Here is a 26,795-nt window from a genome sequence, read left to right as displayed (position 1 = left end):
GGGAACCATTGTCATCTTTCTAGCATTAACCATAGCAATTAAATCTCGTCGACAAAAACGTAATCGTGTATGAAATTCGTCCTAAAACATATATATCCAATAATTATTTTTCGATAAAAAAGGAATTCATTTTATTTTTAAATATAGTCTCACTTTTAATGGTTCTCCATATATTTTACCACCTTCTCCTGTACCCGTGGAATCACCACCTTGTGTTATGAATCCTTTGATAATTCTATGAAAGATAGTGTCACCCTAATAACCTTCCATAGATAACTGTATGAAATTTCTACATGCCTTTGGAGTTTCTTTTGCCCATAATTCTAACTCAACATCACCAACAGTTGTTTTCATTACAACCTAGTTATAAGAAATACATTAGTTTGATTAATGTAAAATACCTTTAAAATCAAATTTATTAAAATTTATTATTTATTATTGTAATTCAAATTAGAAATTATTTAATATATTAATATAGAAATTTAAAAAGTAAATATTGTATATAAGTTAAATTTTTAAAAGCAGATATACAATCATGTTTGTAAGTTTCCTATAATAAAAAAAAATCCTTTGCTAATAATATTTCAGCAGCTAAGACGTACCTTTTACCTCCTTTCAACGTTGGCTTTATTGGTCCAATCAATTATTTCTGCTGCTTTTATAATTTCCAAATTACTACAGATATTTCTACACATTTGTGCCTTAATGCAACATTTACATTTTATATTCAAACACAATCATCCCTAGCTGGTTGTTACGTTAAAACGTAACTAAAACGTTACGAAAAAGGCGGTGCTGGCCATGACGGAAGAGTGCTAGAAGACGATACATAGCGCAAGAACTTGTTTGCGCGGATGGTGCTGACGCATCTCGGCCGACAGAGCAAGGCCCGATATGCGCTGCAACCAAGCGGGGGCACCACATATTGGAAGCAATATTGCAGCCCCCTGGTAGTGATTCTAACAGACATTTTTATGAATATGATTACATTCTGTGGTGAATCTAAATAAGGCACAGAAGTTCCAAGTTTTTAATATATTTACAGCAGATATTTAATGCCGTTTTTTGTCATTGCGTAGTTTTACATTCGTATGATTTTCTACCATTTTCAATTACAAAATTTCATACAATAGTACATTTATATTAAAGTAAAAGTAAATTTTAAAAGATTAGGAATGTTGGAAGAAACTGCGAATGGTTGGATGGTCGGTCTATATTCATTTTTTGAGATTTCGCAATTTACACCAATCGTTTCTAATTTATGGGATAAAGAAACATCCAGTGTGCAGTATATAAATGCTACGAAAATAAAAAAGCTTGATGTATTGCTCGGATATTTAATTCTGTTTTGGGTTATTTTATATCTTATGTACGAAAAGTGTCTTAATGTAAGTTTCAGCAATTTATTTTTTGCTTCTGTTATGTATTATGTTGTGTTAATTAATGAATTTGTCAATTATTTTTTTTTTGGGGTTATTTGCAAAGAGTGCAGATAATGGATAACAAAGCCTATTGACAGTACATTTGATAATTTTCATTTATTAACACAGTCGTTACTTCGACGTATGCGCATTCCATTGATGCAGAGAAATAGAATAATCAAGGCTGTGTGGAATTGTGGATTTTGCTTTGGTAGCATTTGTTATCTAAAATCACCCACAATTAAAACATTGAACTTCGTCTCTGAAGAATTGGAAATAACACATGAGGAATTGGGTGTCATTTTACATAAAAGCTTTTACTTCCATCGGGCAGGAATAGAAATTTTGTGCAATGGAGCTTGGACAAAAGGCTGGGCCAATTTGTTATTTGCATCTTTCATCATGAATTCGTATCAGAAAAAGTAAAGAAGCTTATATTTTAATATTTAGCACCTGCTTGTCCATTCGTACAACTTTATTTATATTTTTTGAACATAGAATAATTCATTGTAATTTAGCTACTATGTCTGTTTAAATGATGGGAACTCTGAAAAATATTGTATGATATTTGTAATCTTTATAGGTGGTGTACAATAGTGAGCACTTTTCTATTTTATACAGCAGTTAATACTATTATAATAGATACTTGTCGAATTTTGTTATGCATATCTCATTATAGTGGAAGAAAGTTATCAAAATTACTTTTTTGTCTTCATGGTCTTAGTTGGTTAGTATAGTAGAAATTTGATATATTTCTAATTGTAATATGTTCTTAATAAATATTTTTTTTAGGATATATTTACATGCATTATTTGTACCAAAATTGATGTTATGGCCAGAAAATATAAATTATTCAAGAATGCAATTTGGCTTATGGCTCTGGTTCACGGCGGAATGTCTAGATTCTGTAATATCCTTAAATAATTTATTTATAAATTTTTTGTTAAATTACAATATTTATTTTGGTGTAACAGTATTAATCTTATTAAAAAATGTAATTTTTAGGTATGGTTTAGACTTTTAGGATGTGTAAAAGCTACACATTGGTTAGAAATTTGTTTATTTCCCTCTCCAACACGAGAAGCAATTGAATTAGCAGGAATACAAAAACGACATAGAGATTCTTTAAAAAAATTAGTTAATAGAACATCAAAAAAAACCGAACTCTGGCAAACATTGTTTTGTAAGTATATTTCAGTAAAACATTTACATATTATGATTTACATATTATGACAATAATTATGATTTTTAAATAAAATTAGGTGCTGTGGCTATTAAGAAAAAAATCAAAAGAATTAGGCAGGCAAAACAGAGTAATTCTATACAAGTAATCAATTCTATAGAAGAAAAGAAAGAAGAAAAATTAATTGAAATAATGGAAACAGCAGAAATAAATAAGGAGCAAACAAACGAGAATATAAATTAATGTAGTAAAACTGAAGGTGAATAACTTGCTTATATTTCTTAAGATAATTCAAAGATTCCTAGTTGCAAGCTATATTTATAAAAAGTTTTAAGATGGAAGATATTGAAAAAAAAAGAAACGAAATATGCACAAAATTTTGTATTTAGTATAAAAATCAAATTTATTTAAGAATTTTATAGATATACACCTGTTTATGTAGAAAGTTTTATCATTTACATACTTACAAATTAATGGTGCATTTCGCAAGTAATAATATCTTTTTCGCATCTTATACAAACCTTTCTCAAGGTTTGTGTGATTAATTAAATATTTCAGTAATGTTACAGTCGAGTTTGCAAAGTGTGTATTTATACAAGGGTATGTAAAAACAGTATTTCGTATGAGTATCTTGTAAATTACTAATTTAAATTTAGGCATTTAATAATTACTTCTAAACAATAGCTCTTAATATAAATTTATTTGTTGAATGTTAGTTTAAGAAATAAGTTTAGGTTTTTCAATAATGCGGTATAAATGTATTATATATTACTCATACAATTCTGTCGTTCGTTCTTTGATCATTAAGCTACAGGCACGATATGTAGATCTATATGACGAAGTATTATTTTTCATTATTCATTTTTATTTGTTAAGATAATATTACCTTCGCTTCTATGGAACTAATATTGCGAGGTATATTGTAACAAAATATGAAATGTTAAATTTCATTATTTTATTTGTAACAGTAAATAATAACTAAAGATTGCGACATAGAGCTATACATCTTTGAAAAATAAAGTTGTAATTTTGATAAAACAGCTGAAATTTCAAAACTTCGACTTCAGTCAAATGTTATTTTAAATAGTATTCATTTTTCGAAATTTTCACTGTTTAGAAAATAAAAAAATATAATTGTTACATGTATAGATTTAAATACAAGGACTATAGGATTAGATGTTGGTCCAGGAAAATATGAAATTTATCGTTTATCCTTTTGTAGCTACTCAATAACTACAACTTCTTAAATTCAAACATAAAATTCCTATATGTAAGAAGCAAAAGAATAAAAATAATTCATTGTATAAAATACACTACAGAGTTAAAAATTAAGTATCTAAACTTAAATATTTAAGAATTGAAGCATGTTTTTCGTGTGCATTTTGCTACAAAGAAAAGCTATTTAAATGACACGTTGTTCCTAGATATATAAAGTTTTATTTCCGATCATTTTGGACTGTGTCAATAAAATATAGTACATGTATTTAGGCTGAATTGTTCCACAATGTTATACAGTTTAATGAAAAATATTATAAACGAATGTTTGAATAAAATCGTATTCAATATGATGGCAGCGTCGTATGCCTTGATAATATCGTATTTCTAAAAATTGTTAAAACATTCGGTTTAGAAACTTATACATAAACCGTTCAGATATACAAATGCATAATACATTTTTTCGATTCAACAATTAATGATAAAATTATTCAAGCGATCTTATTTTTATATCAATATTTGAAGGGAGATGTCATAGAGAGTTCCTATGGTTTTGCAAATATGTAAATACATGTTTTTCCAATATAACTAAAGAATTATAATTTTTGTCTGCAAATAGATATTGGGTAAAATGATTCAAATTAAGTGTCATATGAAATAGCTACTGAGTATAATAGACATTTTTACTTAAAATCTAAGGTCACTAAGGGAAAAAAACAATATGTCACTGAGTTCATGTCAAATGATCTTTGTACAGTCCAAGGTTACAAAAAAGTACAATTTATAAGGACCAAGGTGTTAATGCTTTATTTACAAGACACTCTCAAAGTTACACCTTAGTTTCTTAAATATAGTTATTTCTTTTAGGACCTTAGATTGTTTTGATGTCATTATTTTAGGATTTATTGAGCTTATTCTTTTAAGATACCAAAATAGAGTTATGAGATCCTACTTAAAAAATATAAAAAACGTAAAAAAGTAAAAAATTAAATTTTTACTTTTTTAAATAACTGCTTCATTTGACACTTAGTTTGAAATGTCTCGTATAAACCCAATGCCTCACTATAATATCTCAAGCACGAAGTATTTAAAAAAAATCTGACGTATTTTTGGACAGTAACTTATCTAAATAATTTCCTTACGTTCGAATATACTTAATTTAAAATTAAATTCGTCACAATTATGAAAATGGAAATTGGAACAATTAATATATTATTCTTATTAACAAATGAAAATCCTGTATAAAGTGAAAGTACAGAATTGAATCGATGATAAAACATTTAATCATAGGTTGATTGATTATGCGCTACGCATAATCCGACGAGTAAAACTACATTTAATATAGCAACACTTCTCTCCCTGAATGCGTTGTGAGTCCGAGTGCTGAATATAAGGCCATTTCATGTGAATGACGACCGTTAAAAGTTCAACACACCATTTATAAAATCTCTTCCCCTATGGGAATAACATCCTCGATTTCGCGAATCAAGACAAACTGTCTGCTTAATTTACGTAGGTTTTATAATCGAGCTTATAGACACACTCACAAAATATCTTGCCATATTACTTTTATCGTGTGTGGTAATGGTTATTTATAATATTTATATATGTATATCGTTAAATTGTTTTGTAACTTACGTTGAGTAACTATCACTGCGCTTATTTCCTCGTAATAACGTATAATCAGTTTCTTTTTTCTTTCCTTTTTTCTACTTTTTGTTTTTTATTTCATTAATATCCTTTACACATTCACGCGGATGGCTTTCACACTTTCTCTCAAACAACAAAGAATACAAATAAAAAAATATTAAGAAACATAGGGTTCATGTGTAAAATCCATACCGGTGCGACGACCACGCCAACGTCAAGCCAATTTTTTTTATTTCTTTTTTTTTCTTATTTCTTTCTTTCTTTTATTTTCTTCAAACATTTTTCTTAACTTTGTCGTTCTCAAAAGAAACTTTTGTGTGTTACAAACAATAATAACAATAACATTTGCTAGATGAATTTTTATCGTTGAGTAATTGATTAGTTTTTTTGGAGTGGTGCATACAAAATTGTCAAAATGTTCTTTGTTCTCAGTGTATTTGTTTACTGGTGGCAGGCATTTGTGGTTCGTCATGGTATACACGACGAGCCAAGGTTTTTTAAAGTAATAGGACTGGAAAATTCTACGATCAGCGGCCAAAAAAAATCTCGTCAACAGGATCTTTAAGCAGCGGATCGTTGCTTCATTTTTAAGTCATAAAATCCTGGCTATTCATATATATTTAACTAGTAATTTACCAATCAGGCTCTACTCATTTTCCTTTTTTTATCATTTTCTTTTTTTCGCTTATTTTTTGCATTTTTATTGGGCAGTTAAACCAGAAACATATGACTACTGCCCGTCAAAAGTAAGTTATTAATTTCGCAGCTTAGGAAGACAGTAAATTATTCGGAACGCGATTGCAATAATAAAGAGTTGCAACGTTTTTATTTTTTTTTTTTTTCTTCGTGCGTTTCACCTTGGTTTCATATTTTTTCATGCACGCCATGTTAATATGTCTAATAAACATTTCACGGTTCGTCGGTGGTGCTGGAACGAACGTAATTATGAAAGTATACCTTATTACGAACATATTACGTATTATGAGCAATAAAAGTTGAGTCGGTGAAACTTTCTTAGGCCCAACGCGTTTTCTCCTCTTACGCCATTTTGCGCGTCTTACGTGGATGCAGATATTTAGAATTTATAGCTTCACAACTAGAGAGATACGTGATTTCTTTCTCTATTCTTCCTCCTTTTTTTTTTTTATTTTGTGAAAATATGGCCCCATTGTTACAGGCTCGATGTAAATTTCGCGAATTGTTCAATATTTTTTTCCTTCCCTTCTTCTTTCTTCCTGAGTCTGCAACAGGCTTTGTCAAATTCCATGCCATGTACATCAATGATTGTGATCCTTTCGTATCTTTTATAAGTACTTCGGTTCGTCGCTGATCGTCCTTTGTTTTAAAATTGTTTTCAATTTGAAACTATGTTGTGTGTAAAATGCAACACTTCGGTCCCACTTTTTTCTACAATTTTTTTTCTTTGCTATGTATAACGAGATACAAGAACACTTTAATGCTATTCAGTAGCAAAGTTGCGTTCTTTGAAGCGTTCTACAAAGTTGGCGGAACATTAGTGTTTCTTTTTTCTTTTATTTTAAACAAATTAATATTCGTTCTTATTGAATGTTTAGATTTTTATGACTATTATTTTCGATCCTTGTTAAAAATGATTTCAGATGAAATTTGTTTCTCAAAGTATTCTCTTAAAGAATCACAATTGTACTGTGAATGCAACTGGCATCAAATTGAACCCTCTTTAGATCTCTCCATATTAATCCTACATTGTGTACATGTTTTGACAACCTGATCTCCTACACATCTTTTGTTCATTTGTAATATTAACAATAAAACCACGAGTCAAAAATCGTTTGCTTTCAATGTTTATGCAAAAACATATTTCTTACCCTCTGCATCTAGTATTTTATCTTTTTTATGTGAAAACAGGAAAAACATAACATTATGTTACGTAGAAATATGACTTTCAAGTATGCAGTCAAGGTCAAGAAATATGTCTAATTACATTTACTATATTTCCATTTCACCTAACTTTCATCCACCTTTATCCATTTTCGATAGCTTTATTCCTACGTTCTGACCGCTTGTGTGCGTATATTTTGAGAATCCTCGCCTTGAGCAGGCAAACAGCAGTTAATTGGCCTTTAGTCGAATAATTCACGCGAAAAGTCGAAGACTCGCTGAGGCTTCAGTCTTTCAGTCGTTAACACCAGGGACGAAAAATCTCTATTTTATTCGTGTTCGCAAGAATAACAGAACCTGTTAAATCGCAACAAAATCGGAAAATACTTGGATACATTTACATTAACATCTATTCAAATTAATATATATCATTTTGTGTATATTAATAAATTTTCATGAAGAAGAATTGCAACTTTTGTGAAACTAAAAGAACTGACACCGAAGTATTTTAATAACGGGATTAGAAATATTTTAACGATAATGTTAGGTCATTCAAATTTAACAAAATGGTGATCGGAGGTTATCGGTGTCAATTAATATTAACAGATTTTCTGTACAACCTATAAGTACCATTTTCAAAAAGAGTCCCTGGTCAACGTGAACGCATTTCATATTTGTTCTTACGTTGTTTCGTAAGACAATGTATATGTATGTGGATGTGTAAACGCATGTGTGTGTATGTGAGCATGCGTCGTACGTGAAAGTAACGAAATTGAACAATTGTCTCTCAGAGACTCGTGACGATGTGTGGCTTGGCAGTGGTGGAAGCAATCTTAGATAGTTGCACGTCAATGGGAATGCGATCGTCGTACAGTGTTGGCGCCTGCAGGATTTGTACCGACAAGCACGGCTAGTGTAAAAATCCACAGGAATAACCTGTCAAGCACCATCGCGACGTACTTCCAATCTTCTTTGACCTAAAGAAATGACAATTAAATTAATTATATGAATAATTCCTAAATTAATTGAATATTAGTATAACGTTAAATTAGGTGATCGAATATTTTCAACCTTTTATTATCTTTTACAAAGAAAATTCAAAGTTTGCATACTCTGGTAGAGTCCTCTTCTCTCTTTGTGTGATCAGCAATAAAACGAATGCCTTCGATAGCCTTATACAGTTCTGGGCAGTGATGCCAATGATGAAGAGTGTTACAGAGAGCGTCCACGCTCTCCTCGGTCAGCAGTTGCGGTGGAGGAGCAGCCGTGGCCGCTGGTGAACCGTGAATGCGACACGCACTTCCTAAATTCACAGCTTCCAATTCCCTAATAAGCGTATATTTTCTTAAGATAGACATACATTACAATATTTTTGTTATTTTACTTAAGATATTTTTTAAAGAAATATTCGTTATTATGCCTTGTTACCTACGAAAATATGATTGCCTTGTAAGAAAATTAGCAATAATTCAGAGAAAAGACTAACATTATATAAACAACATTTACCGAGGGTGTAATTCGTCCCGCGAATCGAGACTCGGGAACAGAACGGAGGATTCGACCAACTCCGAAGCCGAAGTCTCTACAAAGAGAGAAGGATCTCGTAATTCGAGACCATTGCACGTTCTAACCATCATTCGTTGACTGTGATGGCCACCCATGCTACGTTTGTCTATTTGGTACTGCGGCCTGTTAAAGTATCGATAAAAAATACAATTAACATCAGATAGAAACAATTTATATACAAATAAAATATGTTTCAATTTATATTTTTTAACTTTCCAGCAGGTATTCTTTTAAAGATTCTAATATTACTACAATTTTTTTAAATGAATAAAATTAGCAGGCAATCCTCATCAAAACTTTAACAACTAATTCAAAGAATTTGTGTACACATTTTTACAGCCTGTTTAAATATATTCGTAGTGGTGATATCAACAAGCTTATTCTTCCGAAGTATCTTGATACTCACTAACGATGGAGATTAACTTTTAAGCTCGTGAAACTACGCTCTATACTATCACGTTACTGGAATGGTATTTCGTTTGTACAGGCGATATGATTGTTATAAGGCGATGGTATCAAGCATGTCGGTGGACATAGTGACAATTTGTTATAATCGATGTAATCAATTACTGGGAACATTACGTTGCATGTCGTGTATAAAAAATTCCAACAAGGTGCTACGACGTAGTGCTGAACTGTGCATAACGTTGTATGGAACTGTCGAGCTACCGTGTTAGCATTTACAGTGACTAATGTGCAGGATTCCAGATCGTTTGAACGAGATAAATGGTTCTGCGAATTTTCAGTCCCCGCCCTTGTGCAAATTTCTTCATCTTCTCATTAATCAGGATCTCAGCTTTCGAGTCTCGATACATCATTTTCAATATTTCGACAAATTTCCAATATCTTCCTTTTCTTTAAATTCTTTCTTCTTCCATGACATACTTTTTTTTCATCTCAAAGAAACAAATTTCGATATTTTGCTGTTTGTTTGCATCTCGGCCAAAACTGGAGATCAGTAAATACAAATTCAATTCTAATTTGGTGGACAGAGAAAGAGAGAAATGGGGAGAGAGATAGAGACAGACAGACAGAGAAAGAGAGAGAGAGAATGGTGGATTGTGCTAATGGTTGCAGACACGACGTGACACTAACGTCACGTGCGAGGCCACTAATGAACGTTCTAATGCTGCTTGGCATAGACCCAACGGCTGGTCCAAATGCTCGGTAGAATCATATCTTGCCTGGAATCGTAATCGGATCTCTTCGAAGACGTATTATACCTGCGCATCACCAGTAGTCTTGGCAGAACATGGATAAAAACACGACGGACCCACGGTGCCATCACGTGCGTCTGTGGCGACCGGAAGTGAACATTGAGGACTAACACGGTTGCGCATATACTGAAAACAGACGTTGCGTTAATTTATAGCGTTATTTTTAATCAACTATATATTAAATGGTTGAACACAGTCAAACCTTACTTCCAATTTTATCACAAAACTTTTATTTATTTATTATTATTCTATTCATAGTAGTTATTCAATGTTAAACAGCCGTAACTCTTCATGCATCGCTCGCGATTCGTTTGTAATCGGTCCTGATATATTTCATTCGACAAAATGTCATTTGCTATTCGGTCGAGACCTCTTGAGAATTGAAATACATGTCGATGGTTAGTACCTGACGGTGTCTAGGACCATGGTGAAAAGGACGAATTTACCGAGAAGCGGTACCACGAGCGATGTGGGCGGGATAATTTCGGCCAGCAGGAGGAAGAACACAGTCAGCGACAGTAAAATCGAAATTGATAGGCTGATCTGTAATCAAAGAATCAATCGTTAATCACATTCCATTGTCACTATCTTTCAAGAATGGTATCAGAGAAAGACAGACAGAAGAAAGTACAAAAGGAAACAAATAGGTGGGACAGACACCGAGGAAAAAAGAGGAAAAAAGAGGAAAAAAGAGGAAAAAAGGAAAAAGGAAGAAAATAGGAAACGATCGAAGACAATGTTCTGATTCGATTCAGAATTTGAAGGGCATGCTCGAGCAAAGTGACTACGCCACAAAGAGACAAAGAAGAGCCCTCGAGGTTAAGTGTGAAGAACAAAACGTTCCTTTCATTCGTTCATGACACAGTATCGCATTTCGAAACGTGTTAAGGTCGTGTCAATGCTTGTAATATCAGTCAACTTATCCACACGCGTACACGATTAGACGCCGACCAGAAGAGAAAAGGAAAAAGAAGGAAAACCATAATTATAAAAAAAAAATTACCATTATTAATACATCTTGGAAATAATATCTCATTTAAATTAAACCTCTTCCTTTCGAACGTCATTTGGCAAGAATTCGCGGTCTCAGGTGGACATCTACAAACAAAAGAAAAGAAGAGAAAAGAAGAAAAATCATAGTTTAAAAAATTACCATTATCAATACATCTCGGGGATAATATCTCATTTAAAATAAAACTTCCGCTATTCGGACATCGTTTGGCAAGAATCTGCAGAATTTTGGATGCACCGTTCACCAGGCGAATTTCTTTTAAACTAATACCCAAGCTCTCCAAAGCAAGAAAGCGTGCAATGATACAACTGCACTCAGAGAACACGCGAGTACACGCAAAGATAAATGCAAGTGGGGTATTTCGCGATAGGTCGGTGTAGGTTTCAAATCAGTAGGCAAACCAGAAACGAAGAACAAAGCCCGATTCGAGAGGGCATTGTTTCACCGGGTTGGCAGCATTCGTCTAAAGTAGCTAGCAGATTCGACGTTCAAGCTGCACCCCCGGCTCTCCGTCGCGATTGCCCTTTTACAACGGGATTCACCGCGAAATTTTTGTGTTCGCAAGTCGTTTGCACTCGGTGATACCGCAAGGGGAATCCCACTGAAGACGGACCAATCGATATCGAGATGGAAGTTGTTCGGGACGAAACAACGATATACGGTCGAAGATGAGTTTCAAAATGGCGACGAATTGCTTATTCTAAATCCCATAATTTAAAATTTTAAAACGTTTATCATTTATAGCGCACTACATAAGTAGTGTGTAAGAGTACAAATTGAAATGGACTGTGAAAATCTAAAAAGCGTACAGGAGTGATCACATAATTATAAACAAAAAACAACGACTAATTACTATAGCGATTCTCAGACTGTGGTACATTGCACATCTCCAAAATTGACCAGATTATATCAATCTTTGAAAAATAATATCGATCTTAACCTACTGTAATGTAATATTCAGAAAGAAAAAGGGGAGAAGGTTCAAAATGGAAGAAAGTATGAGGTATCTCTAAGTCTTTGGATACCTTTAATGACTGAGACTCGTCACCTTTTTTAATCTTTTACATTGTTTCTGTGACTCTGATTGGCTGAAGGAATCTCGACATGCGTATTGCATTTATTTTTTGAAAATAGGGAAACTTTGGAATAAAATCCATCGCTTTTACATACTATTACTCCAAGCTACTTCAGGTACGAAGAGAATTAAATCTGTTTTGTATGTGACATATTTATCAAAGAAATCGGTATCCAAAGTCTGAAGGAAGAAGAGTCTCAGTCTGGAGACGGTGTCCTTTTCGATAGGAATCGAAGTGTCGGCTGCGGATGGCACGCTGACATCTGACCTTCTCCCCTTTTTTCCCGACCAACCCCGCCACCCTCGAGGTTCCCCCTTTACCCTTTTGCCCGGCTGTTTCGAGCCAGAACAATACGACTGAATTATAGAGGCGCACACGGCGTCAAGTGGGTATCGGCTCGAGGTCAAGAGTCTGCTAGGAATGGAGGCCGAACGGCATTTAGAGGTTTACATTCCGCCGATGGATTTTGATATTTGACCCTCTCCACCCGGAATTCTGATCGAACGAGTCGACTCGCCACGAAATCGCTTCTATACGCGATACACCGCGAATAATATTTTCCATTTCCCTTTGTCCGACATCTTCTTCGTCTTCTTCCTCATGTTACTACAAGCATCGAAAGTTTCGCAGAAGTTTATTCAGCTCTGATCTAGGCAGTAATCTCTCAGCCAACGATACGTGATACACGTGATATAAATATAAACCACTGGGTTCCTTTTTAATCTTTTTCTATCCTCTTTTGTTTTTCTTCTTTATTTTTTTTTGGTTCTGTTGGTTTAGAGAAATTGGTTTGGAGAAACATCACGTGGAAAATACGCTTTCAGGCTTTCCGAATCCGATTTCGTTGAAACGTGCTGTTTGCCATTTTTCGTGCATCGCGAAAATTTCCACGTTCACGAGAGTTGGTGTGAAAAAATTTGAAGGCTTCGGGAGCTTTGGAAAATTGATCACGACGCAGTAGCGTGTTAATAAAGTTGGAGGGGAAGAGAGATGGAAAGAACGGGAAAGAGACCTCTTCGTCCTGTAAGAATGGCGGTGCACCGTTCCTCTTCGTCTCATCGCGTCACGTGGAACGGGAAGCGACGACGAATTTAATATCCTTTATTGGCTTTACTTTCCTCTCGAATCGGCCGTGCACCAACGAAATTTATCGATACACTTTCGCGACGCCCTCGGCTCGCGGTTCTTATATTAAACTCGCGGAAACCCCGACGAACTTTTCCCGCTCGTAAATCCCGGTTAACGATCGGCCATGTTTCACCTTGTGATTTAAGGGCCATGTGCTACCGTGGACTCGTGGTTCACGGTTAAATCAAAGATTCGAGATAAATTTATCATTGCCTGAGAAACGTTGATGAACTTAACGCGGTGTTATACATATTCGCATGCACTTCCGCTGGTAAGCATCGTTTTCTTCCTTACCGACGTGCAATTTTTCCTTTTATCATCCTATACCACGCGACGAAAATAATATCGGTGTTCATTAGATCATTGCTACTTTTGCGTTTGAATGTAAGTCTTACAACTGGTCCACAGTCCAAAAATTAGCTCGCAGAAGTTCGCTACCAATCGTTGCACACACAGATCCAAATTATTTTGTAATTTCTCATCTATTAAACGTCCAACAACACAGACACGCTGACCATTTTTAATCATGCACACTCGAGCAGCCTTCCATCCAGGTAGACTAAACCTGATAGAACATCGCAGGGTCCCAAGAAACCATAGAAAAAAGAAAAAAAAATATGAAATACACGAAAAAGAAGCGAAAGATATAAAGATAAAAAGGTTGGCGTGTTAATAAACGCTGCTCACCTTCTCGCCACTGTCGCTTGGCAGATAGAAGACCAACACCGTGAGAAACGAGATGCCCATGCACGGTATTATAAGGTTGACGGTGTAAAATAGAGTCTTCCGTCTCATGGTGATGTTGAACGTGATGTCGAGGTAGGGCTCGTCGCAGCACGTGTAAAATTTTTCATTTCTGCAAATGAAACATCGGCGGCGTGACGTTCTTAAAGGAATAGACAGGCGCTCATGCGGCGAATTGTTATCCGGGAACGGCTCTCTGAACGTGTACACGCTATTTCGCTGCGAGAACGTTGTGTACACGTTCTTGGAAATTTCGTCGGGCAGATTATGCTTTCGTCTCGAATGCCGTTTCGCCGGAGAATCGCTAGTTTCACGGGAATTGGCACCAGGCGGAAGAGAGTCTCGGCGCCGGAAGTGCGGCCGTAGAGGACGGTTCCTCGGGGATGTCTTACCTCACGGCTGGGACTTCGAGGATGTCCCACTCGACGGAAGTGTAAAACTCCGTCAGATCGACGCCGATTTCGACGACGTTGCTGCCATGGATCTCGTCGATGTGTCGAAGATCGACCTGCGGAATTTCGAATCATGCGTGTAATTGGAACAAGTGGTTTGCGATTATAAGATGATGTTAGTTGACAAATTTTTTCGTTTTAACTTTTTCTTTCTAAATATTGGACAGTGTCGATAATCAAAATGGGAATTGGACTAATAGTAATAGGAATTTTGATATATTTTATAGCGAAGTAATATAATAGTACTTTGTTTCATATCTATTAGCTTTCTTTGTTCATTAATTGCAATTATAAGATGCTAAATTAAAGATGGCGTTGTTTGACAAATTTTTCTTCCTTTTTTCTTTTTAAATATTGGACAGTGTCGATAATCGAAATGGGAATTGAAGCAATGGTAATTTTGATATATTTTATATTAAAGTACTATAATTATACTTTGTTTTATATCGATTAGCTTCCTCTGATAATTAAAAGATTTTGTCTTTTTCGCTTTTTATTTCAGAATTTCGTACTATGTTGGAATTTAAAGCGAAGTTTAGTAATACTCACGGTAATAATAATTTTGATATACTTCATATTAAAGTAATATATTCCATTTTAATCTTTGGATGCAATTACTTATCCTGAACATACTCCGTTTCCAGACATGGTAGTCACAAATCCTTTTCCTCTAGACGTATTTCCAAGATTTTTATTTAGATAGACTCCTATATTCCACGTGCATCTGAACAAGATACGTGACGCAAAAGATGCTAAATATTTTCTAAATCATTTTTCGAAACGATCTATAGTTTGGGAAATAGTATATAATATATACCAGTACACCTATATATAAATTTCATATGTAGAGTAATTTCTCTACACGTGAAATTCGTTGAAACGAGCCATCCTTTCAGATATCCCTGAAAATATTTTGTTCGCGTTGTATTTTACATCATTTGCCGGCTCGGTCTTTCGATTTTTCGATCGTCCGCTATCGACGATTTATTAGCTCATCGAGATGTGTATAATTTGGTGAAAACGGAACGTATCAGTCAATTAATAGAGGAAACGCGAGGCATTACGGCGGATAGGTTTGATCCACTTGAGAGATGGAATGCCATTCGATGTTCCTGATATTTACGTCCATTTCTGCCCGTTAAGTCGGAGTTAACGAGATTCCCCGGCGCAACCGCGCCGGAATCCTCGATTATTACTTCGAGACAACGATTCGAGGCGAAACACCGAGACGATGCGCGATTTGACGCTCTGAAATCGCCACTCGACACGGAAACTTCGGACAATGTTCAATGTTCAACAGAATATCTCTCGTTAAAAAATTAGTAGGTCTTTCAAGTAAGACGTTCGATGCAAGTGCCATATATAGCACCGAGTATGATTTTCACTTGAGAGATAGGTGTCACGGATGAGTAATAATGTGACGAGTTTCTTGATATAGATAATGAATAATACAAAATAAAATCGCATTGTTAATTGCGACATATTGGAAAATTCGTCTTTTTCACATTTGCTAAATTTTAGTGTATTAGCATTAGTATTAGTATTAGTAGTATTAGTATATAATATAGTATTAGTATTATAAATCTGCAGCAATGGATAATTTTCCTTCCAGAATATAGAAATTAGTAAATAAATTAATTTTTACCAATTTTCTTTTAGATTATGAAATTATTTTTTCTTTTAAAAAAAAAAAAGAAAAATATCGAAGATTTCTGGTCTTCGATAAATCTCCGATACTCGAGATCGAAAAATTATCGAATCGTGATCTTAAAGAACTTTTAGTCGGCTGAAATCAAAATGGCGGCGATCTCGGTAAAATAAATTTACGTCGACAAGTTTTTAATAAATCTTCGATCTATTCTTCATTTACCGCGAAATTCTCGAGGTTTAATTTTCAGGGAATTTTCGATTAGATCGCGTCAAAATGGCGGCGATCTCGGTAAAATAAACTTACGTCGACAAATTTTAATAAACCCACGATAATCGAGGAAAAATTCTTAAAGACCAATTCTCGAGGAATCTTACTATCGAATTAAATTGCCGAGCGAGTAAGAAAAGCCGTTAATAAGCGACAAAATGCTATTGGACGGTGGCAATTAACGATCCTGAAATCCTCACGTGTGTCCTGACCGATCGTTAAAAGCGTCTCGCGTAATCATCCCTTATGGAATGTCCATTTCGTATCCCGTATATAAAGCTGATCGATCGGTATGTGCTTCTTATTAAATGAACCTGATGGATATCCCGTTGTCGTGTCTGATGACGTATGGACAACGTATTACACACACACACGCGCGTGATATGCATTATTCATCGATCGGTATAGATATTTTACGCGATACTAGTGGTACCACTGCACGACAATCGTCTGGGAATAATGACGCGAAACGATCTCCTCGTTCTACCCACTTGTGGCTTCGTTACACGTGAATTCTTCTTTCGTTCGATGATCCCGCGATTTTATAATGTCGCCAACATCGATAAAACTTCCTTCTTTTATTTTTTCCTTCCCTCTTCCCCCTTTTCTCTTTCGACGGTATTAAAAGCAGAATTTTAGGGATAACGATGAAAGTTCTTTAATATCGCGGCACAGGGAAAGTTTCGCGAGTTAGTTTCGAAGTACATTTTACGAAAGAACTTATGAAAAAGAATATTTATAATCTTGGTATTAACACAAAGTCGCGATATTCCCGATCTTTCACCGCGTAATTCGCGACACGGTGGAAAGGGAAATCAAATTTCGCGCGGAATTCCCTAGGAAATTAAAAAAAAAACCTATTATTCGGGGTTTTCGCGCGCATTCAAAATTTCATTATTCCCTCGCTGTTTTCATCGTTCACAGCGCGTAACCGAAAAGAGAAACGTTTGCAAAGGAGCAATATTTCACCACTGTAATCCCCTATTGTTTACGATGTAATTCGAAAACGCGAGAAATTCGGCGAATAAACTAAGAACTTCCTAAATCCCCTATTATTCACACAAAAAGAAATTTAACAGATAAACTTCTCCTAAAAATGTTTCCAATAATTTAAAAACCAATTGCTCACTAAAAATCTTCGTGTTACTAGCTACAATAATTTCGTAACTATAAATTCCAATATTTTACCATATAATTAATAACAGAAAAAATTAAAATCTAGCAAATAAATGTCCCTAACAAATTTTTCTAAAAATTAAGAAACCCCTTTTAATCAATTAAAATCTTCTTATCATGAGCTACGATAATTCTATAACTATAATCTCCCATCTCTTACGATATAAATTCACAAAGCGGAAGAAATCTGCCACAAAAAGTTTCTCAAAAAATTACCCTAAAAATTAAGCGAATCTTGATACTAGAAATCGTTTAAAATTTCGTATTAAAATTTCGTTACCTCTTTACCGTTTTCTTCGTCGATACCGCGAAGGAGAAGAGGAATTTCACCGATCGAGGATGTAATCGACGTCCAAGGAAAAAGTATGGCGGCGGCGTATAATAAACAACCCGGTGTATCGCGTGGACGAGGTATTAATCATTGGAAATTTATGTGCGTTTCATTCGGCGCACATCCGTGGCCGCGGCGCACCGGCTTCATGAATAGTGATAAGCCGGACCGAGCTTTTCGTACGAGACGCGCAATAACATGCAAATAAACAAATACCCGGCGCCATTTCTCTACGAGTCACTCCCTTGCCGCGTTAATTCCACTTTCTTAATCTAATTTCCGGCCATGCGCCTCGCTTAACTTACGCCGATGCCTTTTGGTTACTCCGACGCGCCATCTATTGTGTTTTCGGATTATCAAACAATTACGTGTATAATTTCTAAAAATTCTACTTTAGGAGCGTATAACGAGTTACTTGTTAACATAATAACAAGGGTACTATTCGTTGCCTTATTTGCAAGAATTTTTATTCTAAAACTGTTAAAATAATTAACCTTAAAGTAATTAAAATGATTAATTCGTGAACCTAATATCGTGTAATGTGACACATGTAATAAGAAGAAAACTGCGAGATTATATTGGTAAAATTAGAAAATACGTATATACGATATTTATAGAGAACGTTTATTGTAGATATAGGTCGTGGTGGCGCTAGTGAGTTAAGTGGAAAGCCGGGAATGCTTACTCGCAACAGGATTAAATTCGTTTTATTTAATTTAATGCTTACTCGCAACAGGATTAAATTCGTTTTATTTAATTCTTCCGTTTTGTTTGGCTGGAAATTCTATTTCGGAGGCGGTAGAGCAAGTTATTTATTAAGTTTTGAGATTATTAAATCAGTTTTATTCCGATATCGAGCGTAGTGGAATAATTATATTTTCTTGAAAATCGTTCTAATTAGAAGTTGTTAATCGTGTTTCAAATTTCTTTCTTTTTCTCTTAATTAAAAGTTACATCCTAGGTGCGGCAGAGTAAGTTATTTATTAAGTGCTGGGTTTTTGATGCTCCTTAATGAAGATGTGGCAGAAATTCCTAATTTATGCGTTTTCAGGTTACTTTGAAGAGTAGCTTAAGACCTGTTTCGAGATTGTTAAACATATTTTATGCTTCTATCTTAATTAAAAATCGTGTCTTAACCACGCTGGAATAAATTATTTCCTAAGTGTTACATGTTGATCCTTTACTCTGAAAACGTGAGAGAAATTTACTCTACCGAGTATTATGCTCGTTCGAAATGTCAACTATATCGCGACACTATGATCGATTTAATCTCGATGCTCAAAAAATGAAACACTGCACTGTACAACATCGCACATAAACTGTCAAACTTTCCTTAAAAAAAAGCATAATTTTCTCAGGGCTGATGCACAGTAGAAATTTTTAAACCAACGTGAAAAAATATTACTAACTTCCATGAAAATACAAAAATAAAAATTTTAATATAAAATGCAATTTAAAAATATAACTCTCCGCTAAAAAAAAAATTCCATAATCTGCGTTCGTGATTAATTATTACTTCGAAGCAACAACGGTACTTAACTCCTTTAACTTACTTTTCATAAATAAAACCGATCTATTAACAAAAATTTTTAAGTTCCTATAATTACTACTTTTCATTCAGTACAATCCTGCCAGAACTCTCGTTTTTACTCCCCTTTTAAATTTTCTACACCCCCGTTTTGGACACATTCTGCCCGAGGATGGATTGCTTATTAGCAATGAGAAAATTGCGACAGGAAAGTGTAAGGGATCGTTACCTGGAAGCCATCGTAAGTCCACGAGCCGAACTTCATGACACATGTCTGCTCGTCGAACGGGAAATATTCTACGTCGATCTCGCAGGAAGACTTGTATATGGCCGGTGGCTTCCATTCGACCCTCCCTGTGTAATTCAGCGTCGCCTTCGTTGCCAGCGTCACCTCGAAATTACCGTCGGCACTGTACGAATCAAATAAAACCATCGTATCACCGATCAAGATTCCGACAACGTCTGTCTGATAAAAATTCTCCACGAAATTTACCACCGATTCCAACATTTTCGGGGGACCCTTATCGTACCAACCCCGGTGAATCGAGTAAACGAATCTCTTCGTATCAATTAAGGTTGGGTCCCTGGGTAAATTGTAAACTAATTTATAACCGTTTCAGTGACGAATTTCATTGGAAAAATTTTGCTTACATTATTATCGTTAATATTAAATTTACATACATTATTATCGTTATTTATATTTATTATTTTTATGATACTGTACCATAATCATGCATTACTGGAGAATAATAAATAAAAGAAGAGACTGGAAATTTTCTTATTGGAGCCACTATGTGAGAAATATTTTTATATTGAAAAATATTTGTTAAAAAATTATTCGTTAATGATACGGAATCTTCGAATTTTTTGGCTTTTAAGTGGAAAAGGAAAAATAAGGAAATGGGAAGAATTTCTGAGCAGAATTTTATGACAGTTTTCTCTGAAACGAAAATTCGAAAACCATGACACGTGGCAGTGGGCCAAGCAATTTCAGACGATCTCCTATGTTTCGAAGTTAGATCCACGAAGGGGTAGCATCAGATATTAACGTAATTTCCTCGATAATGATGGTCTTACTTGTTGTACAAAACTATATCGGGCCTCCATATATGATCGGATGGCACGTGCAGCATCTCCACCCCACCATATTCCTTTGGATCCCATTTTAACTTGTAATCGTACCATGACTGAAACAAGAAACAATTTAGTCATTCCACACGAAATGGAAATTTTGAAACACGTAAAAAAAGAAGAAAAATATGATCAAAGGATCAATAATACAGTTTAGCAAACTAATAAAATTTCTAACTAATAAATTCATAAATAATCGACATGTGGTTAATTGAAGCGAATTTTTAATCAGTGAAGACGATAAAAGGAATGGTATTAAATATCATCCCTTTGCGAATGACTTGGAGTTGTTATGATTAATATTTTCAATAAATTTTGACGGTGCGAAATAAATTATTTTTGATCTCGTAATTTTTATTATATAATTTTCTATATATCGATAATAATTTTTTGATTAATTTTGACAAGTTTCAGAAAATTCATACTAACTCTTTATCAGAAAACAATATTTCTCCAGTGAAAAGTAAATTATAAGCCACTCGTTTTTAAACGAAAATAGTGTCACGTTATCACCCTTACTATCTCAAACCTCTGCATTTGCCTCTTGCTATTTAAGCAGATTTCAAAGAATGCCCTTAATTACCATATCAAATTTAAAATAACGCAACGACGAGTGGAATGTCGAAATAATATAATTCTACGTGCAAATTTGAATACTATTTCTTATTAATCGTTTCAAAAATATCGACTTCGTTTCAAAAAATCTTCGAATCGCAATTTTCCTGGAAAAATTTGCCGAGTGCAAAGGGTGGAATTAAAAATAAAAATGAAGACGACGTATAAGGAACCAAGGTATCTACAATAAAGAATTACTCTTTACCTTTGCACTCGACAATTTTTTGGCCAAAGAAGGATAGGAGTTCAAAGATTTTCTGTCACAAAACTGACAATATTTTTCTGAGCAGGAATAAGAAATCGTATGATAATTAACACGTAGAATTATTTGATTTCGATACCTCGTACACAGTTACATTATCTAAAATTTGACATATTTATGAATATCGAGCTTCGAAATTTTATCAAACGGCGACTGGAGGGCGCCTCTCGAGTGCAAAGGGTTAACACTAGAACTACCAACCCAGTGAAAATGACTGGTCCCAGAATTTTCCATTTTGTAATCACCGAACACATACACCTGCTTTAACCACTTACGCTGAAAAGACGTGCCAGACACGTCGTAATGCTTTTATCGCAGAATCGCTAACAACGTGGTATATACGTCGTCAATTGTCACAGGAAGACTGGACCGTTCTGGCACACGTGTCTGTGAATTTCTTGCCAGCGCTAGTGGTTAAGAATAAAATTAGTATCAACTCGTATTAAGAAAGAACTGTAATCGATATATTCACTCATATTCATCGTATCGCTGAAATTACTATAATCTGTGAACGTTATAGTTAGGTGCCCATTAAAGATCGGTAGTTCTAGTGTTAATCATCGTAACCACGAAATTTGTCATTGACATTCCATTAAAAAATCATGGGGTTAAAAGAGCCTGTGAAAGAATAGCACAGGGCCAGCAGAAAATGGTGCCTCGCTCGTTTGCGACGATGAAAAGGGACGAAAAGGAAGAGGGAAAAGGACGAAACTGAACGGAACGAAGCTGAGTTCGAAGTTGCAGGGATGTACAGGGAATCATGTGCCAGAATTGTATTTCCCGTATCGTTCGTGTGCACGGCCGATTATCGCGGCCGTTTGTTCTTTTCATCCTTTTCCACGGCGGATTGTTTCCGCGGAGCCTGCCACGGGCAGCAGGCTTACTTTGTTCGCGACGTTGAACAGTTTTGACGTCTGTCAGCTTCCCTGTCGGATCAGATCCCGGGTGAAATTAATTAAAACGAAAGGAACGATGAAACGCGTTGATGGGATGTATGTCGGGAAAAATGCCTGGGATTACACGTGTTTGTCCCGTCTATGCCACTGTTCTCTGTGTTCTTGGGGGACGTTAAAAAAGGCAGCGATGGAATTGACCTTTTAACAGGCAGCTGGTTCGTGGAAAATACACTGAGTTTACAGCGAAGGCGAGTTCTCTCCTCGTGACCACAGTAAATGTCGCAATTTTAGATATTTATTTATTTTGCAGGGATTGTTAACCCTTTGCCGAGATTTCTAAAAATTAGAAAATTTGTTAAGCTTCGATTTCTTCCTGTCATTATTATAACGCGATAATTAATGCTCTGTATCTAGTATCGAAGATCTCGTATCACGCATCGCTGTTCGTGCATTAATCAACGACAAACAGAACATGGACATTTTTCCAAAATTAATTGCAAATAATTTAAACGAAAATTGATCACATGGAATATTATGATCGGCAAGAATAGGAACTATCGTGAAATATCGTGTCACTATAATTTTGGTGTCAAATTTATTCCCCTTGCAACTACATAAACTAAGTAATGACACTCTAACTTGTCATTCCTCTAACCGATTGAAGACTCAAAAATAAAAACGAAAAAATAAAAATAAGGGAATAAACATCTTCAGATTTGTACGTGTCTCTATAACCTTATAAAATATGGTGTCAAAATTATTCCCCTTGCAATTACATAGACTAATTAATAGCACTCTAACTCGCCACCCTTTCAATTGTTTAAAGACTCGAAAATAAAAACGAAAAAATAAAAGTAAAGGAATAAAGATCAACGAAAAGGGAGACAATAAATAAGCGATGTTATATCGAATGCAACGTCTTGCTGGTTAATCGATAAAAATAACACGTTCAGGTTTAGGAAAATAAATCTGCTCCGTTTGAAGTGTCTCGCATATTTCCGCGCTGGTTAGGGGAAAAAAGTATAATGAGGGTACGATAGGAAAGGTAAGAGGGATTGTATGGAACTGTACGTCGAGCTAATTGATAGAGGGGATCGAAGAGAGTATGCGACAGAATGTTAATTAACACGAAGCAGGGGCAGCTTTCTACGGATACCTCATTTGTGTGAGAGAAAAGGGAAAAAAGGGGAAGAAGAAACCGTTGGATGAAAGAAATAAAACCAATTTACCGATGGATTTGCTGAATTACCTCGAATCGGTATCCCCGTGGTTTATTTTTAAACGGCTAAACGGTTAAATAATCGAACCGTCGAACAATCGAGTAATTCCTTGAAAGAGCTGGGATCCTCTTCCGGTTAATAAGGAATACCAATGCAGAACAAACTAGCGCCGCTGAATGTCTGACCTATATTATTTCATACCGCTTAACTCCTCGAGCCCCTTATTCGCCGGGGTTTCGTACACAGAACGTTAAATCTCTATAACTTTTCCGTTCCCGGAGACTCGCCTAAGACCCCGAAAGATCATGCCACGGGGCAGAAGACATCGACAGATAAATATTCCCCCTCGTCCCGGACCCGTTTCCCGATAGGCATCGCCCCTCGCGGCTTAATGGCGTCACGTAAGCCACGTTTAAAGCGGAGATCAAGGATTTTTGACATTAAAGATCGCGATCCAGGGGGAAAAATGAGAACGATCTCTCTTTATTCCCGACAGCTTTATACAAATGGACACTTCGTGACTCCTCGGGGATGAAATTATTTTTGCGTTTCGTTCCTTCGTTCAGCTTTCCCTATATTTCCCTATATTTCCCTATATATTTTCAATTTTCAACATTTCTCCTGTTTTTTTATTTTTCTTAGAGGGGTTTTTGGGGTATAAGGTTGTGGTAAGTTTATATAAAAATTTGGAGACACTTTTAGCTAATTTCTTTTAATTTTACTATTATTTCGGAGTTAATAGTATAGATATTTTTAGATAAATAAATTCTTAGCTATACTTTTCCCTTTTTATTTTTGGGTTTTAAGAAATATGGCGTGGTTTTAAATTTTTGGTATTTAGTACCGATTCCAATATGTCAAAGATATCAAGATTTCTTTTTTGAATGTATTAAATGGATATAAAAATTTAGGAACACTTCTAGCCAATTTCTTGTTAATTCTGATATAAATTAAATATTAATAGCATCGATATTAACGTAATTTTGTTTTTAACATTTGGGTCCTAAGAAATAGGTAAATGGTAATTTCAAATCTTCGGTATTTAGTGTTAATTCCAATATTAATTTAAAATTGCTGCTACAAATATCAATAACATAATAATTTCCTTTATTTTTATAGGGAATTATCGAGAAAATGGAACAAGAGATATTAAAAAATCAATTAAATTTATATCCAGAGAAAAATCGCAAAGACGATTGACCGACGATGTCAAAGATATTAATATAGTCTGAGATTTCTTTTTTGGATATACTAAATCGATATAAAAATTTCGAAACACTTCTAGTCAATTTCTTATTAATTCTGATATTAATTAAAAATGAATACAATTGATATTAACGTAATTTTGTTTTTAACTTTTGGGTCTTAAGAAATACGTAAATGATAATTTAAAATCTTTAGTATTTAGTGTTAATTCAAGTATTAATTTAAAATTGCAGTTAAAAATATCAATAGCATAATAATTTCCTTTATTTTTACAGGGAATTGTCGAGAAAATGGATCACGAGATATTAAAAAATTAATTATACCTATATCAAAAGAAAAATTGCAAAAACCGAAGTGAGAAAGTTAAGTGCAAAATTCTGAGTTCAAAATATGAGGAAGGCTATTCGAGCTGTGATAGGTTTACCACTGTTAATTACCCTGAAGGATCACGTTGAAAGGCAAGGTAAATACCCGAAGATGCTATCGAGTACGTTTAAATTTCACACCCGCCGTTCCCTCGGTAATTCTCGAGGCATATTTACACTAGAATTCGGGGGTCTGGCCGATAAAATCGATCGCAGAAAGTGCGGTCCCAGGGTAAACTGAAAGGCAAACCGAAATTCGACGGAAACCGCTTCTCCTCCGCCTCCTTTTCGCCGGGGCGTTTGTTACACGTGACCAACGCTCCATTAATATATGCGGGAGCAGCGAGTCCCGACGAACCACCAATATTTGATCTGATTATATATCGGTGCTCGTCTTTATGTACCTAGGGTCGTTACCCGGCGACGCTGTCTAACAGATTAATGGCCCGCAAGTACCGCGTCGAATGCGATTCGTCCAAGTGATCGCGGATTCAATTAAGGCAAATTCAGCAAAAATCGACGAAAACCGTGGTGCAAATACCACGGTGGAGAACGTTTCGCATCGTGCAGTTCACCATCGCGCTGTCACCTTTGCTTTCTCAGTTACCAGGCTACCCCCTAATCCTCCTGATCCTTCTGAGCGTTTCATCTGCAAGCTGCGGTTGAAAAATAATTTCCGATGTGGAGGATTGTGGTTGGAGATACGTATTTGGAGAATGTGGGAAATTTCGGGTGCGAAAATCGTGGCAGAGGGTTTTCGTGAAAGACAGGGTAATGGGAGGAGTGTTATTTCGTGGGAAATTGATATATTTGGGAATAAATTTATGGGGATTTTACTGGTTTGAATTATTTCTTGATTTATTTGCTGATTTCTTTTCTCGTTTAGTGCACCGGTGTGCTATAGCGATTTCTGAGGATTTTTAGGTAAAAATTGGTGTTATCTGCTATTGCGAATTTATAAGAATTGACTCGAATAATTATTTTTGTTCGGCTATATCGGTAAAAAATACTGGAATTTTTCACGAATTTTATAATTGCTATTATCTGCTTTTGTGAATTAATAAAAATTAATCAGAATAACAATTTTTTCTTTGGCAATATCGGGAAAAAATATGGGAATTTTTACGAATTTTACAATTGCTATTATTTGCTTTTGAGAATTAATAAAAATTAACCAGAATTTAATTATTTCTTCTTTGGCTAGCTCAGGAGAAAGTATTGGAATTTTTACGTATTTTAATACAATTGCTATAATCATTTTTACCCTGATCATATTAGCGAAGAATAATAGAATTTTAAAAATCCTTTATTATTTATAATAATCAAATTATGAATAAAATGTTGACTTGCTACCAAACCTTTGCTGCGAATACTATTCTTCTGTTCACCACTACAAAGCAGTGTCTTGTCATATAACTACATACAATCGCGAGTTAATTGGAATTATGCAATAGTCCACGAGACCGGAAAACGATCAATATTATGACCCAACGAAACTTCTCTTTGTTTAGAAAAATGTTTATTATTTCCTATTAAACCTACACTTTTAATAATTTACCACACTCGCGCGGTGTACGCTTCGATTACTATGGCAAAAGAGCTCTCTGTCCGTTCTCGATCTGC

The 26,795-nt window shown here is 34.9% G+C and overlaps 2 protein-coding genes across 2 annotated transcripts in view; one reads left to right on the top strand and one right to left on the bottom strand.

Moving 5' to 3' along the window:
* Positions 1–1,175: 1,175 nt before the first annotated feature.
* On the top strand, positions 1,176–2,847 carry LOC108550417 (uncharacterized). The gene is made up of 6 exons (XM_017904164.1): positions 1,176–1,388; positions 1,551–1,843; positions 2,005–2,148; positions 2,214–2,328; positions 2,427–2,604; positions 2,684–2,847. Exons 1-6 carry the CDS (start codon positions 1,176–1,178, stop codon positions 2,845–2,847), a joined length of 1,107 nt encoding a protein of 368 aa, XP_017759653.1.
* A 5,023-nt stretch (positions 2,848–7,870) lies between these two features.
* The window catches only part of LOC108550741 (acetylcholine receptor subunit alpha-like), a 155,315-nt gene continuing 136,390 nt past the window's right edge, over positions 7,871–26,795 (bottom strand). The window contains 10 exon segments of the mRNA XM_017904579.1: positions 7,871–8,222; positions 8,224–8,306; positions 8,442–8,655; positions 8,836–9,018; positions 10,119–10,238; positions 10,519–10,655; positions 14,016–14,184; positions 14,465–14,580; positions 19,707–19,887; positions 20,555–20,664. Coding sequence (XP_017760068.1) covers positions 8,117–8,222; positions 8,224–8,306; positions 8,442–8,655; positions 8,836–9,018; positions 10,119–10,238; positions 10,519–10,655; positions 14,016–14,184; positions 14,465–14,580; positions 19,707–19,887; positions 20,555–20,664 — 1,419 coding nt within the window. The 3' untranslated portion in view covers positions 7,871–8,116.

Source organism: Eufriesea mexicana, unplaced genomic scaffold (assembly GCF_001483705.2).
Source record: "Eufriesea mexicana isolate 0111107269 unplaced genomic scaffold, ASM148370v2 scaffold474474846, whole genome shotgun sequence".
NCBI classification, from domain to species: Eukaryota; Metazoa; Arthropoda; class Insecta; order Hymenoptera; family Apidae; genus Eufriesea; species Eufriesea mexicana.
The sequence above is the reverse complement of the archived record's forward strand: the minus strand, read 5'-3'. Positions and strand labels throughout refer to the sequence as shown.

Bases quoted from the DNA above. Each gene is read 5' to 3' on its own strand.
- LOC108550417 (XM_017904164.1), top strand. From the start codon at position 1,176: ATGTTGGAAGAAACTGCGAATGGTTGGATGGTCGGTCTATATTCATTT. The intron at 1,389-1,550 runs GTAAGTTTCAGC...TTATTAACACAG, and splicing joins TGTACGAAAAGTGTCTTAAT to TCGTTACTTCGACGTATGCG. The intron at 2,329-2,426 runs GTAATATCCTTA...TGTAATTTTTAG, and splicing joins CGGCGGAATGTCTAGATTCT to GTATGGTTTAGACTTTTAGG.